Source organism: Mandrillus leucophaeus, unplaced genomic scaffold, assembly GCF_000951045.1.
Source record: "Mandrillus leucophaeus isolate KB7577 unplaced genomic scaffold, Mleu.le_1.0 Scaffold686, whole genome shotgun sequence".
Taxonomy (NCBI): Eukaryota; Metazoa; Chordata; class Mammalia; order Primates; family Cercopithecidae; genus Mandrillus; species Mandrillus leucophaeus.
In genome coordinates, this window is record NW_012107430.1 from 327,314 (window position 1) to 346,520 (window position 19,207).

Genomic DNA, 19,207 nt, shown 5'->3' on the forward strand with positions numbered 1-19,207 from the left:
ATCTCCAAAATAGGGCTCCAAATCAATTGAAGTAAAATCGGCTACAGTGGAGGGGAAAGAATTTTATGCTTTCTTTTTTGAGACTTCAGAGGTCAAAATGGAGAAGATAACCACGGGAGATACTTTGGCGTCTCAATGTACCCCATGTTGGGGGAGAAGGAAGGCTAGTAGTTTGAAGAAAATGTTTTCAACGAACTGTGGAATGATTCAAGAAGGCATTGTGACTCATAAGGGTAAAGATAAGCTGTTTTCATTTTTTTTCCAGAATCAATCAATTTCTGTGTAATTACAATGTTCTTTACAAAAACCTCGTACAGTATTTTCTGAAAAATAAGTTAGCCACCACAATACAGGAACAGCCACAATCTTTACTGGGGAGAAAGCCAGTAGGGTGACAGTATCTTCTGTATCTTTAGGAGGGTAGCAAGGCTTCCACTTCCGAATTCAAGACAGGCTCTATCATCTCCCGTAGGTCCCATGTGGTGCGGCACCCAAGCATTCTCAGAAGCACCCTTTCAAAGAGAAATGTAGCACCAAAAAATAGTATGTAACATAAAAGTCCAGTGACGGTGAGGACATAAAACATGATGAAAATCCTCAGTGCACATTTCCTACAAGGAGAGAAAACATCTGTGTTAACCAAATTCTGAAAATAATCACATTGATAGGCTCCTGGCATCTCCACCCAGGTAGCTCTGAAACTTCAACGAAGTAATTTTCCCATGACTTCGGTTTACATTTGTAAAAGCAGCAACTTGGAATGGAGGAGCACTTATTTATGTCCACGCTAGGTCTGGCATTGGAATTTCAAGATCCTATAGCCATGAAACAATAAAACCCCTGGATATCGTGGGGTTCTTTCATTTGAAATGTCCTTCTCACATCCTAGCAGGTTATTGCAATCTTTACCTCGCTCATGAGGTATATGATGTCTCTTTTTGAGCAGATAAAGGCACAGGCAGTTAGATTATCCACAGGACACAAAGTATAATGTGATAAAGGGAATTCAGAGCTCTTTTTGTCCTGGCACCAGACTTTTATTTGTAAAGTAACAGAAGCTTTTTAAAATCTTTGAGGACCCCTCCTTCTGGGTTACACCTATGACATATTTTATTTATATGATTCTAAGTCCTTCCATTATTATTTTATAGTTATAAATGTAATATATTAGGGTAGAAAATCTAGAAGAACACAAAGAAGAAATGGCATAGATAATTCAATGACCTGAGATAATTACCATCTATAATACATCAGAAGAGAAAATCTAGAGCATAAAGCTAGCTATGGATCGATTTTGTGACCTAACTCAGTGGTTTTATAAACCAGAGCCAAGTTTCTTGCTATTATACCCACTGGCTATCACTTGGCAGTTACACACATAATTGCTTTCGCCTCACACATTTATTAAAGAGCCAATATTCTTAAGATACTCTGTTAGGAAGGGCTTAGAGAGCTGGTAACAGGAAGCAGATGTGTCCTGCCTTCAAGGAGCACCAAAGGCAATTTGTTCTTTCTTATGAAAAGAAAAACAACTCACTACAAAGACATACCTAGTAAATAAACACTGTTCTTCCTAAATTAAAAAACCAGTCATCTTTGGAAATACTAAACTATGGCATTTTCAAATAAACACATTTTGACATTAAGTTTTTGGAAAGTAAAACAAATTTTCTAAAGCAAAGATAATTTGGAAAACAGAGAAATGAAGAAACTATAATCTCATCACCCAAATATAACCAGATTTTTTTTTATCTTTTCTCCTTTCTTCCATTTATTCTTTCATTCTTTTTATTTTGTCTTAGTTTTTAGTTTAATTTTTTCCTTATGTTTAGAGTCTACTCATCTAGTTTTTTCTGTCCTACAGTAAATACTCTTGGTATAGTTAAATTTGTATTTATTTCTGGGCAGTAATGAATCATTTGATTTTTATTTACAAATCAATAGAATTTTTAAAAATTTAAATTTTGTATTACTAAGCATGATATTCATTTTAAAAGGCCCAGACATTTTTCTTTGGAAAAAAATCATAGGTAACTAAATTAAAATAAGGTTTTTCATATCACCTGTACAGAACCAAAAAAATGTGTCACTAATAATTTTATTTATTTTAGACATCCTTGGTAAAGAAAAAAATATTCCTTTAACTTTTGAATACTATTTATTTAATTTTCAAACCTTGCTAAGTGTAAAACCTTTGATCTTTTCCAATATTTCCACATTATTTATGGTCAGTACATACGGGATAACCATAAAGGAAACTGAAGGACTGGGGACATTATCAATAAAAGGCCACCTTGTGAAGCTAAAACCAGCAAAAATCGATTCATAATGATTGAATTAATCCATAAGGCAAAATTCCTCAAAATGTTAGTGTACAAATATGCTGTAGTTAAACCAACATGTTTCCAGTTCTCTAACAAGAGATTGGGCAAAATTTCGGGCAATCTTAACTAGAATGTAATCATGTGAGAAAAAGATGAGCAATTCAACCTGATTATAATCCTCCCATATAACACAATAAAGCAGTAAGTGAAAGGCATTCACCTATTTACTTATTTGTCTGGTTGGTTGGTTTTGAGTTATTAGTCACATACTATAAAATTCACCCTATACATTGTACAATCCAGAGGCTTTTGGTTTATTCACAAGGCTGTGTAGCCATCACCACTATCTAATGCCAGGAAATTTTTGTCACCTCAAAAAGAAACCCCATTCCCTGGAGCAGTCACCACCTCCCTATTCCCCAACACTCTGTGCCTGGCAACCGTGAATCTACTTTGAATCTATATGGATTTTCCTACTTTGAACATGCATATAAATGGAATCATTTGGATATCCCTCTGTGTCTGGCTGTCTTTCACTGAGCATAATGTTTTCTAAGATCATGTTGTGGTATGTATCAGTACATCATTCTTTTTTGCAGCTGAATAATACTGCGTTGTGTGGCTACACCATATTTTGTTTTTCCATTCATCAATTAACGGACATTTGGATTGTTTCTACTTTTTGGCTATTATGAATAATGCTGCCACGAACATTTGTGTACAGGTTTTTGTGTGGACATACATCTTCAATTCTTTTGAGTATACACCCAAGAGTAGAATTGTGGAATCATATGGTAATTCTGTATTTAACTGTTTTAGAAACTGCCAAATTGTTTTCAAAAGTGGTTGCACCATTTCACAATCACACCAGTGATATACGAGGGTTCCAATTTCTCCACATCTTCTCCAATGCTAGTTATTGTCTGTCTTTTTTACTGTAGTCATCTTACTGGATGTTAAGTGGTATCCCACTGTGGTTCATTGTGGTTTTGATTTACGTTTTTTTAATGACCAATGATGCTGAACATCTTTTCATGTGCTTGTTGACCATTTGTGTGTCTTCTTTGAAGAAATGTGTATCCAAGTCATTTGCCTGTTTTTCAAACTGGGTTGTTTATCTTTTTGTTGTTGAGTTGTAAGAGTTATTTTTTTTTCACAGTTGGCAAACGTTCTTGTGTTCATATCATGGTTTTATATATAAAAAAAAGCAAACGATGCTAGTGACCACTGTGGTAAAAACATACACTGTTCCAACCTAAGCAGGATTATAGCCTTTGGACAGGTTTTAGTCCTAGGATATTGAACCCCTTGGCCATGACAGCATCTACTGCTGCACACAGCAGCATACACCACATGTTCACCTTAAATACCTCTCCAGTCTTGTCAATGTTTCTCCACACAATAACAGCTATCATAGAACTCTGTGAAAGTCGTTGACTGCTCATATATAGAACCACAAGAGTGTGCAGAAGTAAGTCATCTAAAATTTTTTGTAGTATCTCAGGGAGCCATAAAATGCACCGGCCTAGTTTCCATTCCTTCTCATGGTGCAAAATAATCTTGGTCTGTCAAGCAGCTTTTTAGAGCATCTGTTCATCGATAGTGGCCAGATTCTAATGAACATGCAAAAAGTAAGCAGCTGTATTTCCTCTATCATCTAGCATTTTGTCAAATGAGAAGATATTGTCACTCAACTGGTTATGGGAAAGTTCAGTTTACTTGATATAGCCATAAGCAACAGGTGTCTAAGCAGCCTTCAATACCTCTGCAGTTAAGACCTTGTCTCTTACTTTTTCTTTCAATTTGTTTATGGATCACTTTAGTTCTTATTCCAGGTCTATGAGATGAACTCTTTCATCTGAACGATATCAAACTTCTAGTCTTCCCCTAGCAACACATCAGATCCAGCATAGGAGACTTGAGTTACTTTAGGGTCATACCAACCAATCTTTTGAGCAGCAGCAAATATTTTTTGGAAGTGCAGAGATTGTCCACTGTTCACCCAGAGATAACCATACCTGCCATATCTGCTTTTTCCTCAAACAGTTTTTCTTAAGAGCAGCCAGATCAGATGCATCATAGTTATAACCGCCATCTGAATTTTTTTTTTTTTTTTTTTTTGAGACCAGGTCTCACTCTGTTGCCCAAGCTGGAGTGCAGTGGCACGATCTCGAGGCTCACCACAGCCTCGACTTCCCTGGGCTCAGGTGATAGTCCCACCTCAGCTGCCCCAGTAGGTAAAAGTACAGGCACATGCCACTGATTTTTTTTTTTTTTTTGTAGATACAAGTTTTCACCATGCTGCCCAGGCTGGTCTCAAACTCCTGGGGCTCAAGTGATCCACCTGCCTCAGTCTGCCAAAGTGCTTGGATTATAGGCATGAGCCACCACACCCAGCCTCCATCTGATTTTACCATGGTTAATGGTACATCCTGGGACCAACACAAACTTTCTGCCATCATCCACTTGGACAAATCATCTATCATCAAATTCCTTTACATCATTCATCCTATCTTGATAGAAGGATTACTCTTTATCTATTAAAGAGGTGTCCAGAGCATCATAGATTTTACTAAACTATTGGCAGGAGATATCACAGATAAACTTTCAAGTTTTTATAATATCTGGGTTTTTACTCTGGAACAGAATGTCACACTGATATGCTCATTTCTTAAATTCCTCCTCAGTAGCAAACCTCTTAGATTCCTTATAAAAGGCCTGAAGATTTCCAACAGGAGGTGAAACTGTTAGATAAGCTGGAAATTTATCTTGCAGGTGAGCAATATGCATGTCAAACTGGGTCCCTCAATGTCCTACATGGTTTAACCTGAGCACAGCATATCCTGCAAATTCAAAGAGGCAGCACAGGCTCTCTCCTATGATGGTCAACATGAGGTGGCCTGCATGCATCTCTTTGAGCATTATGAGCATCTTGTATACATCAAGTCCCCAAACTACGAAGACAAGGTTCGTGCTTTTGTGTATCCCTTGGAGTATTAGGAGAAGACAGATGTGAAACAATTTAATTTCAATAACATGCCATGAGCTCTCTGACAGGATTATGTGCAAGGTGTGTACATAAACTTTTACAACTCAACAGCAAAAAAAGAATAACCCAATTCTTTAAAATGGGCAAAGGACTTGATAGAAGACAGAGCTGAGATTCTACCTGGGTTGGTGGTTGGAGATAAAGAATCAAAAATGTTTTCTTAGAGGAAATTACTTCTCAGGGTATAAATGATGGTGTGGCATCTCCTGAACAGGATCCAAAGAGCCAGAATTTGCTGGTAGTGTGTTTCCAATACTGTCCAAGGGTAAGACATCCTGCCCAGCAAACAAAACTTTTCAAATTTCTTATCAGTTATGTTCTTTTGGTGGAGGCGGTTGCCTCATTGGGTATAGATACCATCTTTTAAGATTTTTGATAGATATAGATAGATTTTATAGATCTATCTATAGATATGTAGATAGAAATAAATCTATATCTCTCTATACATAGATAAGTCTCTATATCTTTATAGAGATACATAGAGAAGCTTCTCTGTATTTGCAGCCATCATGGAAGAAAATTTAAAATTAAAGTATTGACTTAATGTTGTTTGAAAGAGTTTTCAGGCAAAAAGGAACAGACTAACTAAAAACGTAATTAACATTAATAGCCACCCACAAGAGGTCTTTGGTCATATAGCTTTGATTATGAAGATCTATCTATCTATATTTAGATATATTTATCTAAAGCTAAATCTTTAGATTTATCTAAAGCAATAAGAAAGCAATCTATATATCAAATCCAATAGATCTTTATCTAAATAAGAAAAATCCTATGACTTTTAAATAACATAGATAATTCACAAAAAGAAAATAAAACAAAACATTTTAGTCAACACTTGAAGAAAATCAATCCTAGCATAATCCATACATTTTGGGGCCGTCATCCAGCCCTGAATGGCCCCTTGCTCTGACTTACCACGCTGTATTGGGAGGAGGAGAGTTCTGCACTAAAAAGGATGCTGGGGCCTGAGGAAGCAGGGTCTCCATCTCTTCCATATCTGTTTCTTCAGAACTGTGAGAGTCGGTGTTCTCTCCCTCCATTTGATACATCCTCAGCTTTGCACTCAGCAGTTCCACGTTCTTGCAAAGGTCCTGAAAAAAAAGACCCATCAAGTACCTTAAAGAAAATTCTAAATGTCTCCAAGTCTTACTATAGATAATGCAGAGTGCTTTCCTCTGGATCACCTTGGGGGCCCACATTAGAAATCACACGTAGGTCCCATGAACAGATCATTGGCAGGTGCATCTTGAATAGAAGGAGACTTACACATTCACAGTGTAAAGTAGCACCATGGTAGAAAACTAAATGAAACCCACCTGCTAATCTTTAACCACTAGATTATCAATGTAGGAAGACGTCCTTGTACTGAATTCCTCTACTCAATTCATTCATCTATGCAAAGCATATTTATTGGGTGACTACTGCTAACAGGTTCTCGGATACAGTATTAACAAAATAGACAAAGAATGCAATCTATTACCGGGGCTGGGGGCAAGTGATAAACAGGTAAACACATACATACATTCTATATTACATGTTAGGATACATGTTAAAGAGAAAACAAATAGGGTGTGGGAACAGAGAGTGTCTGAGGTTTGGTGATGGGGACATCTACTCGAGGTAGGTGGGATGAGTCGGTCTCAGAGCAGCTGACAGGTTGATACATTCATTCTTGCATTATCTCATTTGCCCAATCACATTTACCTCAATGTGTAAGATCTTCTTGGAGGAGTTCAAAGATGGAGTTATTTTTTGAGGTAATGGAAATTAGGAGAGGTCTTGATGAACAGATGACCTGTGAGTTGAGCCTTGAAGAACGGGTAATATGTAGACCCGAAGGGCAAGCACCAGATGGCAGGATAAGAAGTAGAAGGCGCACAGGGGTGTGACAGCTTGGGAGTACACTGGAATTGTGAATGTTCTGTTGGCCCAAACAGAAGGCCAAAGGGGAGGAAGAAGGCCTTGAGACTAGAAACCATCATTCTCAGCAAACTAACACAGGAACAGAAAACCAAACACCACATGCTCTCACTCATAAGTGGGAGTTGAACAATGAGAATACATGGGCACAGGGAGGGGAATACCATACACCGGGGCCTGTCGAGGGGTGCGGGGCAAGAGGAGGGATAGCATTAGGAGAAATACCTAATGTAGATGACGGGTTGATGATGCAGCAAACCACCATGGCACATGTATACCTGTGTAACAAATCTGCATGTTCTGCATATGTATCCCAGAACTTAAAGTAAAATAATAATAATAATAATAAATAAAATAAAATAAATTTAAAAAGAAAGAGACTAGTATGTGGTGCACTGTCACATTCTAGGCAAATAATGACTGCTGTATTTAGATATAAATTATCTGATTTTATCATTGTTTGAATTGTGCAACTGAAATCTTACCTCCAGACTTTCCATGACTTTCTTCTTTAATTCATAAACTTCATTACAAGCATTCACCTAAAAAGACATTCCACAATTCTGGGTAAAGTGAAACTTGTATCTTTCTGATTTGTAGAACAAAATCTCACTTATTTTGACAAACCTTATAAAGTGGTTCATTGAAGTTTACTTTTACTCTGTAAACTTCTTCCTCTTAGAGCAAATTCATGGTGTAATCATAAATTGCAGACTGTAAGTGGTATAACCATAAGATTAACAAGATTATTTTCAATATTTTAGAAGTATGCCTTTACACAACAGCACTTAATAATAAATCATGCTTCTCTCTCTTCATTACTCTTTCCTTGCTCCTTAAAAAACTTCCACCAGGACACAAGTTGAAGAAACATAGTTATGTTTCTGAGAAAATATTTCTTTTAAATATTTAAAACTTTAGAATTTGTGAATCTAGGTCCTCATCATGTCAGATTGAATATTCAGGTCCGATGGCTTTGCAAAAGAGCTGTCCACAAAAAGATCTGGTTCTTCTTCTCTTTCCATGTCTCCTGTAGGTTGCCAGGTAGAGATAACAGATGGTTTTGGCTGGTTTCTGTCAGTAAGCACAAGACACGAACTCAAAGCAAACCATCACCTTCTAAGACATGAATGCCAATTGCACATGTCACAAGTAAAGAATGCTTTTAAAGGTTTTAAATTAATCATCCACTAAGAGATGTTCAGGATACCCTGAAAAGCAGAGGTATAGCAGGAAAAAGAGTATACTAGGATTCAAGAAAAATGAGTTCTAAAGACGACACTTAATAGAAATTAATTTTTTCTTTTTTGAGACAAGGTCTCGCTCTGTCATCCAGGCTGGAGAGCAGTGGTGTGATCATGGCTCACCGCAGCCTCCACCTCCCCAGGCTCAGGTGATCTTCCCATTTCAGTCTCCTGAGTAGCTGAGACTATAGGCATGTGCCACCATGCCCAGCTAGTTTTTTATTTTTTGTAAGATGAGGTTTCTTTCTCTTTTTTTTTTTTTTTTTGAGACAGAGTCTGGCTCCGTCATCCAGGCTGGAGTGCAGTGGTGTGATCTCGGCTCACTGCGAGCTCTGCCTCCCGGGGTCACACCATTCTCCTGCCTCAGGCTCCGGAGTAGCTGGGACTACGGGTGCCTGTCACCAAGCCCGGCTATTTTTTTGTATTTTTTAGTAGAGATGGTGTTTCACCACGTTAGCCAGGATGGTCTCGATCTCCTGACTTCGTGATCCACCCGCCTCGGCCTCCCAAAGTGCTGAGATTACAGGTGTGAGCCACCACACCCAGCCTCTTTCTCTCTTTTTCTAACTTTTATTTTAGGTTTAGGGGTGCATGTGAAGGTTCATTACATAGGTAAACTTATGTCATGGGGGTTTGCTGTACAGATTATTTCATCACCCAGGAATTAAGCCCAGTAACCAATAGTTACCCTTTCTGCTCTTCTCTTTGCTCCTACCCTCCACCCTCAAGTAGACCCCAGTGTCTGTTTCCTTCTTTGTGTTCATAAGTTCTCATCATTTGGCTCCCACTTATAAGTGAGAAAATGTGGTATTTGATATTCTGTTCCTGAGTTAGTTTGCTGAGGATGACAGCCTCCAGCTCCGTCCATGTTCCCACAAAAGACATGATCTCATTCTTTTTTATGGATGCACAGTATTCCATGGTATATATGTGTCACATTTTCTTTATCCAATCTGTCATTAATGGGCATTTAGGTTGATTCTGTCTTTGCTATTGTGAATAGTGCTTCAATGAACATTCACATTCATGTGTCTTTATGGTAGAATGATTTTTATTCCTCTGGATATATACACAATAATGGGATTGCTGGGTCGACTGGTAGTTCTGCTTTGAGCTCTTTGAGGAATCGCCATACTGCTTTCTACAATGGGTGAACTAAATACACTCCCACCAACAGTGTATAAGTGTTCCCTTCTCTCCACAACCCAGCCAACATCTGTTTTTCTTTTGACTTTTTAATAATAGTCATTCTGACCAGTGTGGGAGATGATATCTCATTGTGGTTTTGATTTGCATTTCTCTAATAATCAGTGATATTGAGCCTTTTTTTCATATGTTTCTTGGCCGCATGTATGTCTTCTTTTGAAAAGTAAAGACAGGGTTTCACCATGTTGCCCAGGCTGGTCTTGAACACCCGGGCTCAAGCAATCAATGCGTCTTGGCCTCCCAAAGTGCTAGGATTACAGGTGTGAGCCACTGTGCCCAGCCTCAGAAATAGATGCTTAAAGAAGTACTTGCAAGAGCAACAAAGGCATGGATTTCTGAGGCATAGTTTGTAATGGCAAACATTGATTATAAAGTCCCAAATATCCAACAAAATAAAATTAATAAATTCAAATATCAAGCCCTGCATTATTAGGAGTGAAAAAAATTCAAATATCAAGCCCTGCATTATTAGGAGTGAAAAAAAGTAAAATGACATCTATTAGTATAGAAAATTGTTGAAGAAAAAATGCTAAGTGCCAAAGCAGGTGCAAAACAATATATATAATACGATCCCATCAAAACAACAATGTGTAAATATATGTATAAACATTTAGAAGAATATAAATATACTAAAATGTTCATTGTGTTTGCCTTTAAGGGAGGAGGGTTATTTTTCATTTTTATATGAAATCATTTCATAATGTTTTAATTGTTAAAATAAGCATGCCACCAGTCACAGTGGCTCATGCCCGTCATCCCAGCACTTCGGAGGCCGAGGTGGGTGAATCGCTTCAGGTCAGGAGTTTGAGACCAGCCTGGCCAACATGGTGAAACCCCAACTCTACAAAAAAATACAAAAAAATTAGCCAGCTGTGGTGGTGTGTCCCTGTAGTCCCAGCTACTGGGGAGACTGAAGCATGAGAATCACTTGAACCCAGGAGGCAGAGGTTGCAGTGAGCCAAGATGGCACCACTGTCTTCCAGCATGGGCAACAGAATGAGACTATCTCAAAAAAAAAAGATATATATATATGATACATTATATATATGTATAATAACCACATCCTATGTAAATGGCCATTGAGCTAGGCATCATGCTAGTTAGATACAAGTAACAAGAATATTTATCCTCAAGCAGCTTAGAGGTGAATTAGAGAATGTACAGTATACCTATTTTTTTAACATGTTTATTATCACCAATCCCTGAATTGGGTGGCTTAATTATTTAGAGAGGAGCTGTGCTGTGACAATCACCTTTTATTTGGTATCCTAGTTTATTTACAGAGTAAACATCTTCATACAGCTGTTATCAAAGATAACTGGGACAAGGTCAGTCTCTGAACGAAAGTCCAGAAATTCACATGGAGATTTTAGAAAGTTTCATGGCTTGGGCAGTATTAGGCCAAATAACACCCAAAGGCCACCTCAAAGCCCTTTCTGTAGCTTGAAGTTCTTTCAAATGCTTTTGTTTCTGTTTTGCTTTTTCAAAAAATAAGTTTACCAATTTTCCCTCCTTCCCTTTTCATGCCTTTCTTAGTTATTCCATTTCTTTATGAAGAATAAGTGAGCCAATATGTGTGATATGATTTTAATTTTATTAACTTATTCCTCTTTTAATTTTCTCACATTTTATCTGCTGTTCCTGTACCTATTTCTAACAATCTTCACTTTTCCCTTCACCAGAGTAAGCCTACAGCCATTGCTACTAACTTTGCTTCTGTAACAATTTACTTATTTATTTTGTTGTTTTTGTTTTTTGTTGGTTGCTTTGTTTGTTGAGGCAGTGTCTCACTCTGTTGCCCAGGCTGGAGTGCAGTGGCTCACTGATCACGGCTCACTGCAGTCTTGACCTCCTGAGTTCAGGAGGTGATCCTCCCACCTCAGCCTCCTGAGTAGCTGGGACTACAGGCATGAACCACCATGACTGGCTAAATTTTTAAATATTTTGTAGAGATAGGGGTCTCGCTATGTTGCCGTGGTTGGTCTCAAACTCCTGGCCTCAAGTGATCCTCCTCCCTTGGCCTCCCCAAGTGCTGGGGTTACAGGTGTGAGTCACCACACTCAGCCAACAATTATATTTAAAGCTGCACCTTTAGATATATTACCACATTTGTTTTTATGTAGCCTTTTCCATCAGACTGTAGGCTTCTTGAGACAGAACTTGTGCCATTTTTTTTAAAGACATATTTATTGACATATAACTTACATACAGTAAAACTCACTTTTTAAAGTATACAGTTCTATGAATTTTGATAAATGCATTCTGTTGTGTAATAACCACTATAAGAAGATACAGACTATTTCCATCAGTCCCTAAATTTCCTTATACCCCTTTGTCAATCCCCGTCCCCCTTCCTCCACTAAACCTGGGTAACTAACTGCTAATCCATTTTCTGTTCCTACAATTTTGCCTTTTTCAGAGTTACATAAACAGAAGCACAAAGTACATAAGCAGTCTTCTGAATCTGGCTTCTTTCACTTAGCATAATGCGTGTGATTCATTCATGTTTTGGGTCAATCGGAAGTTTGTTCATTTTTATTGCTGAGTAGTATCCATCATGTACACGTACTGCAGCTTATCCATATGGCAACTAGCGGATATTTGGATTGTTCCTAGGTTTTAAGCTTGTGCTTGCTTTTTTGTTGTTTTTGATGTGTATACAAAATGGTGTATCCCCAGCACAGAGAATTTCCTTACATGTGCGCGATGCTTTCCTCTTGCATATTATTCCAAGCTCCTCCCTTTAAAAAAATCTCATTTTCATTTATGTGTGTGTTTCTCTTTCTCCTCAGTCTTTTGATACTCCTCCCTCCCTCCCCTCACCTGCTACTGAAATCTACATTTTTGTAAAATACAGCTGGATTTTGGAGGAAATTCTCTAAAGCAGAATATTTCTTGGCCTTTGTCCTCTTCCCTTTTTTATAGTTTGCAATTTCCAAAGCCCAAAGATAGTAAAAAGAAACCTCTTTCAACTCGAGCAAAATAAGATTGTGACTCAAAATGTTGGACTCTATCAATTAAAAGTAATTTTTCTCCCAGGAAATAGATCTGCACTGATCTGTAGGTGACTTTTAATATGTAAGAGGTCCAAATAAATAATACCTTCCTTTAATAAAAGAGACTTTTCTCCTTTACTGCTTCCAAAATCTATTGAATTTAAACTCTTGGGCTTGAGTTAAAATTGAAGCTGGCAATTTCAGTTAAAAGAGGGCGTTAGACACAGACTTTTTTCTTTTTCAGGGGCCTTTCTTCACAGCGGAAAAACTATCAGACAGGACTCTGAAATCTAACTTGTGTCACAGGTTGATCTCTACCTTTCAGCTCTAATATTCCATTACTAATAAGAAAATGGAACATTAGGCTGGGTGCGGTGGCTCATGCCTGTAATCCCAGCACTTTGGGAGGCTGAGGCGGGCAGATTCCTTGAGACCAGGAGTTCGAGATCAGCCTGGCCAACATGATGAAACCCCATCTCTACTAAAATTACAAAAATTAGCTGGACATGGTGACACACGCCCATAATCCCAGCTACTCAGGAGGCTGAGGCATGAGAATTGCTTGAACCTGGGAGACAGAGATTGCAATGAGCCGAGATAGTGCCATGGCACTCCAGCCTGGGCAATACAGTGAGACTCTGTCTCAAGAAAAAAAAGAAAGAAAATGGAAAAGTAAACCTTTATTTGAGAAGAGTCTTTAAGAAATGTGAGGAGACACAACATCAGGAAAACTTCAGAGATTGTGAAAACCAACACAAGAATTCTTCATGGAGCATCCAAGACAAACACAGGTAGATTCCCTGCACTCTAAGGATGCAGTTCTTGACAAATCTTTATTTCCTGGATGTATTCTCTGTGCTGTTCGGTGCTGACATACAAAGACTAAGAAAATCAATTCTCCATTAAGGCATTCATCTTAAGGTGGCATCAAGATAGAGTTTCTTGGGAACCGAGTTTCTAGGTAAAGTAGAAAAGTCTAGGCTTTTTGTGTCATCAGAGAAAAGTGGTGTTACTCAGGAAAAGGGTGCTCAGAAGTGACCAGCAGAGAGCACTCCTGCTTATGAGTCTTACTTCTTATTATTGCCTATTAACAATAGAAGGGTGGTAGGGGAAGAAGTGACAGAAATCCCCAGCCTCTCAGTCTTTGCCAAGTCTCTAGCTTACCTCAGTGTTTGTCCCTTGATCAAGGTCAAGGTCCCGGTCCTCCAGCTTGTCAATTTGACCCTTCAGGGTCAGCATGTCTTTTAATAAGCTGCAAACAGACCAAGAGACTAAGTCCTGCAGATTAAGAAAAATCACCCAAGAGAGGAGGTAATTTTGATCTTTCAAAAATGAAATACCTTTCCCATATAAAGGGATGCTTGGGTAATTCTTGTATTGCAATGGGAAGTAAATGAAATTCAAAAAAGTAAAAAGTACTCTAAGTAATCTAGGTAATATTAAAGAGATATGAGGCCTAACTGGACACAGGAGCTGAAAATTAAAAGAATTAAAATGTAAGTTTATAAAATTTCTAGAAAAAAAACCCAGAAAATTTGGGGGACATAAGATTAGGAAAAGAGTTCTTAGGCTTAACATCAATTGTATAATCTGTAAGAGGGAAAATTGATCATTGAACCTCATCAAAATTAAAACTTTTACTTTGGCCAAAGACCCTGTTAAATGGATGAAAAGACAAATTACACACTGCGAAAAATATTTGCTTAACACATATCTGGCAAAGGCCTTGTATCTAGACTATATAAAAATCTCGAAAAAACTCAACGTTAAAAAAAAAACCTATCCAATTAGAAAATGAGCAAAAGGCATGCATAGAAATTTCACCAAGAGGCTACATAGATAGCAAATAAACACACAAAAGGATGGTCAACACTCATTAGCCATTAGAGAAATGCAAACTAGCACTACAATGATATAGCACTACGTACTTATCACAATGGCAAAAAAAAAAAAGAAAGAAAAAAAAATAAAGGAAGAATAGTGATAACACCAAATGCTAGTGAGGATGTGGAGAAACTAGATCACTCATAAATTGGTGGTGGAAATACAAAAGGTTTCAGCCACTCTGGAAAATTGTTTGGCAGTTCCTGTCAAAACTTAAAACTGACTTACCATATGTCCCAGCAATTTCATCCTTGGGTAATCATCCCAGAGAAATGAAGACTTATTTCCCATAGTACATGTATGTTCAAAGTAGCTTTATTCATAATAGCCCCAAACTGGAAATTACACATTTGTCCTTTAGTGGATGAATGGTTAAACACACTGCATAGACTCATATCACGGAAGACTACTCAGCAATGAAAAGGAAGGAAAGATCAATACATGTGACAATTTGGATAAACCTCAAAAAACTTATGCTGAGTGAAAAAAAAAAAACCAATCTCAGAAGGACAAATTGCATGATTTCACTTATGTAGCATTCATGAAATAGCATAATTATAGACACATGGAACAGATTTGTGGTTGCCAGGGTTTAGGGATGGGTGGGAGGAAATGTGTGTATAAAGGGGTAACATAAGTGCGACTTATGCAATGATTCAGCTGAGGATCTGATTGTCATGGTTATACAAAGCTACACTTCTCATAAAATTGCATAGAACTATACACATACGGATGAGTGCATGTATAAATGGTGAAGTCTGAATAAGCTCTCTGGATTGTACCAATGTCAATTTCTTGGTTTCAATGGTATACTCAAGTCAGGCAAGATGTTACCATTCAGGAATGCTGAAACTAAGGGTTCTTGTATATATATATGTTTGAAACCTCCTATGAATCTATAATTGTTTCAAAATGAAAAGTTAAAAATACAAATGGAAGCATAGGTAAAGAGGGTTGTAAAAGAAAAAAGGAGACTAGTTTCATATTCACCTTCTAGTTTTTGGTCTACAGGTCTCTGCAAACCGTAAAGCCCTCTGGCACAAATACTTTACAACATTAATTCAGTAGGTATCTGTTCAGCATTTACTGTGTGCCAGGTATTATGCTGAATGCTGGTGATTACCATAGAGAATAGTATAAGCAAGGTCTTTGCCCTTTTGGAGACATGATGTAATGTGGGTTTGCAGGCAGATAAGGAAATCCATTAAAAATTAGAATGTTATTAATGTTTTGGGTACTTCCGCTTTCAATCAACTTGGAGTAACAGGGATTGGATTTAGCCTCCCATTTTAAGCAATTTTAAACTTGAAAGGAATATATGAGACAATGGTTTTCAGACATTGAACAACAGACAGTGCAGGACACGGATTCCTCAGGTGGGAAACAAGTGAGATGGGCTCTATAGTTACTTCAGATTACTCCTGGAAAGAGTTTCTGGACTTCAAGTCAGAGAAAGGGGATGCAGGAGAAGGCTGGTGGTCTCCATGAGCTGAGAAGATGAAGTTAGAAGCTCAGGGAGGCCACAGGGATTAGATTTGTCCAGCAGAGTGCCAAAGAGGAGAGAGCTGCACAGAGAAAAAGCTCCAGAGATCTTCCCACTTGAGAAAGCCTCACTTGGGCCTTCAGCTGAGGCACTGATTAGCACACAGGTGTGATAAAACTACTTGAAATGGGAGGGAAATCAGAGCAGATTGAAGTGGGCAGAACAATCTCTAAAGATGAAGCAGTGCTGAGAATAATCGCCAGAGTGGAAAACTCTTGTAATACACAAGCCGTCAGATAGACTACTCAGAAGGTATTGTTTCAATTGTGGAGCCATATTAGTCCTCGACTAAAGGCTGCATTGGTCCTGCCCTACAACGATTAAAAGCAAGCCTCCAAAGGGTCAAACCACTTCTAAGTAACTTAACTGTGTTCCAGAACAAAGCTCAGAATTTAAGTGTACACACAAGTGTCTCCAGAATACTCAAAACCAAATGAGGTACAATTGACAATGTCTGGCATTCAATGAAGAATTACTAGGCATGCAAAGAAGCAGAAAGCAACGGTCTATATGCTTATAAAAGATTGGGTGCAGTGGCTCACACCTGTAATTCCAGCACTTTGGGAGGCTGTTGGGGGATCACCTGAGGTCAGGAGTTCGAGACCAGCCTGGCCAACATGGTAAAACCCCATCTCTACTAAAAATACTAAAAAAATTGGCCAGGTATGGTGGCACGTGCCTATAATCTCAGCTACTTGGAAAGCCAAGAATTGCTTGAACCCAGGAAGCAGAGGTTGCAGTGAGCCAAGATCACGTCACTGCACTCCAGCCTGGGTGACAGAGTGAGACTCTGTCTCAATAAATAAATAAATTAATTAATTAATTAATTAAAAAAAAAAACTTAAAAAAATAAATAGAGGCAGTATTAGAAATGATCAGACGATAGAATTAGTAGATAAAGTTATTTTAAAAGTTATTATACCTGTATTTTATTGTCCAAGAAGGTAGAGAAAAACATGAGTACATTTAGGAGAGATACGAAAAATAGAAAAAAGACGCAGATCAAACTTCTACAGACATAAACTACAATGTCTGAGATGAAAAATACACTCAAAGGGATTAATGTTATATCAGATACCGCAGAAACAAAATATTAGTGAATTTTAAGATATAGTGATAGAAAGTCTTTGAAATGAAACACAGGAAGAAAAGAGTTAAAGAAAAAAAAGCCCAGAAAATCGGTGAGTTATGGGTTATGAGACAACCTAACGTGGCCTAAAACACATGGAATTAAAACACTTGATGGTGAGAAGAGGGAACAGAAAAAATATTTAAAGAAATAATGGCTCAAATTTTCCAAATTTAAACTACAAACTTGCAGAGCCATAAGGCACAACGTACTTTAACAAAAGAAAAATTAAGAAAACTACATAAAGGTTGATCATACAAAAATGATTAAAAACTATATATATATATATGGGGGGGGGGAGAGAGAGAGAGAGAGAGAGAGACAGTCTTGCTCTGTCGCCAGGCTGGAGTGCAATGGTGCGATCTTGGCTCACTGCAACCTCCACCTCCTGGATTCAAGCAATTCTCCTGCCTCAGCCTCCCGAGTAGCTGGGACTACAGGCACATGCTATCACGCCCAGCTAATTTTTGTATTTTTAGTAGAGATGGGGTTTTACCATGTTGGCCAGATTTTTTAAAAAATTTGAAAACAGCTGGGAATAGGGCAAGGAAGATTTTATTTGTAGAAAAATACAGAAGAATGACAGCCAACTTCTTGTCAGGCACAACGCAAACCAGATTTCAACAGCATCTTTAAAGTACTGAGAAAAAACTGTCAGTATATAATTATATACTCTGTAAAACTATCTTTACAAAATGAAGGCTTTTTTTCAGACATAAAAAGCTAAAAGAACACATCCCCAGTAGAATTGAATCACAGAAAATAGTTTTGGGTTTTTGTTTTTTGTTTTTGAGATGGAGTCTTGCACTGTCGCCTGGGCTGGAGTGCAGTGGAGCCATCTCGGCTCACTGAAACCTCTGCCTCCTGGGTTCAAGCAATCTTCCTGCCTCGACCTCCTGACTAGCGGGGATTACGGGTGCCCAGCTAATTTTTGTATTTTTAGTAGACACGGGGTTTCACCATGTTGGCCAGATGGTCTCAAACTCCTGACCTCAGGTGATCCGCCCACCTTGACCTCCCAAACTGCTGGGATTACTGGTGTAAGCCACCATGCCTGGCTACAAAAAATAGTTTTAAAAAGCCCTTCAACAAAAGGAAAATGATGCCAGATATAGATTGTATCCGTACAAATGAATGAAGAGCACTGGTAATAGTAAATATGTGTGTAAATATAAACAATTTTTTGTTACTTTAAAAAATCACCTTAAACAACAGTTAATTGTTTAAAGCAAAAAAACGAAACACAACAAAAACCCCTGACATATCATGGGCTTATATTCAATACAGAAGTAAGATGTATGCCAACAGTAGTGCAAAGGCTAGGAGAATACACATAGAAGTACAGCATATGTAGGAGGGAAAATATTACTTGAAGGCAGATAGCGATAGTTTAAGAATCATTCTATTTAAGCCAAATTAACTATTTTTAAAAAACGATGAAAAAGGATGGGCACAGTGGCTCACACCTATAATCTCACCACTTTAGGAGGCTCATGTAGGGGGATTGCTTGAGGCCAGGAGTTGGAGACCAGCCCGGGCAACATAGCGAGACCTTGTTTTTACCTACACACAAGTTTTAAAAATTAGCTGGGCATGGTGGTGCACACCTGTGGTCCCAGCTACTCAGGAAGTTTTAGGTGGGAGGACCACTTGAGCCCAGGAGTTCAAGGCTGCGGTGAACTACGATCACACCACTGCACGCTAGCCTGGGTGACAGAGCAAAACTGTCTCAAAAAAGAAAAAAACAAAATAAAGAAAAGGATGAAGAAATCATTTATAATGATAAAGGGATCAGTTCTTCAAAAAGACATAATAGTCCTAACATTCATGCAACTAAAACTAGAGCCTCAAAGTACATGAAGCAAAAACTGATAGCTCTGCAAGCAGAAATAGACATATCTACAGTTAT

The 19,207-nt window shown here is 38.1% G+C and overlaps 1 protein-coding gene across 1 annotated transcript in view; it reads right to left on the minus strand.

The window, feature by feature from the left end:
• Positions 1 to 350: 350 nt before the first annotated feature.
• Positions 351 to 19,207, minus strand: part of SMCO2 (single-pass membrane protein with coiled-coil domains 2) — a 43,325-nt gene continuing 24,468 nt past the window's right edge. Inside the window, 4 exon segments of the mRNA XM_012002402.1 lie at positions 351 to 611; positions 6,292 to 6,467; positions 7,782 to 7,838; positions 13,907 to 13,994. Coding sequence (XP_011857792.1) covers positions 413 to 611; positions 6,292 to 6,467; positions 7,782 to 7,838; positions 13,907 to 13,994 — 520 coding nt within the window. The 3' untranslated portion in view covers positions 351 to 412.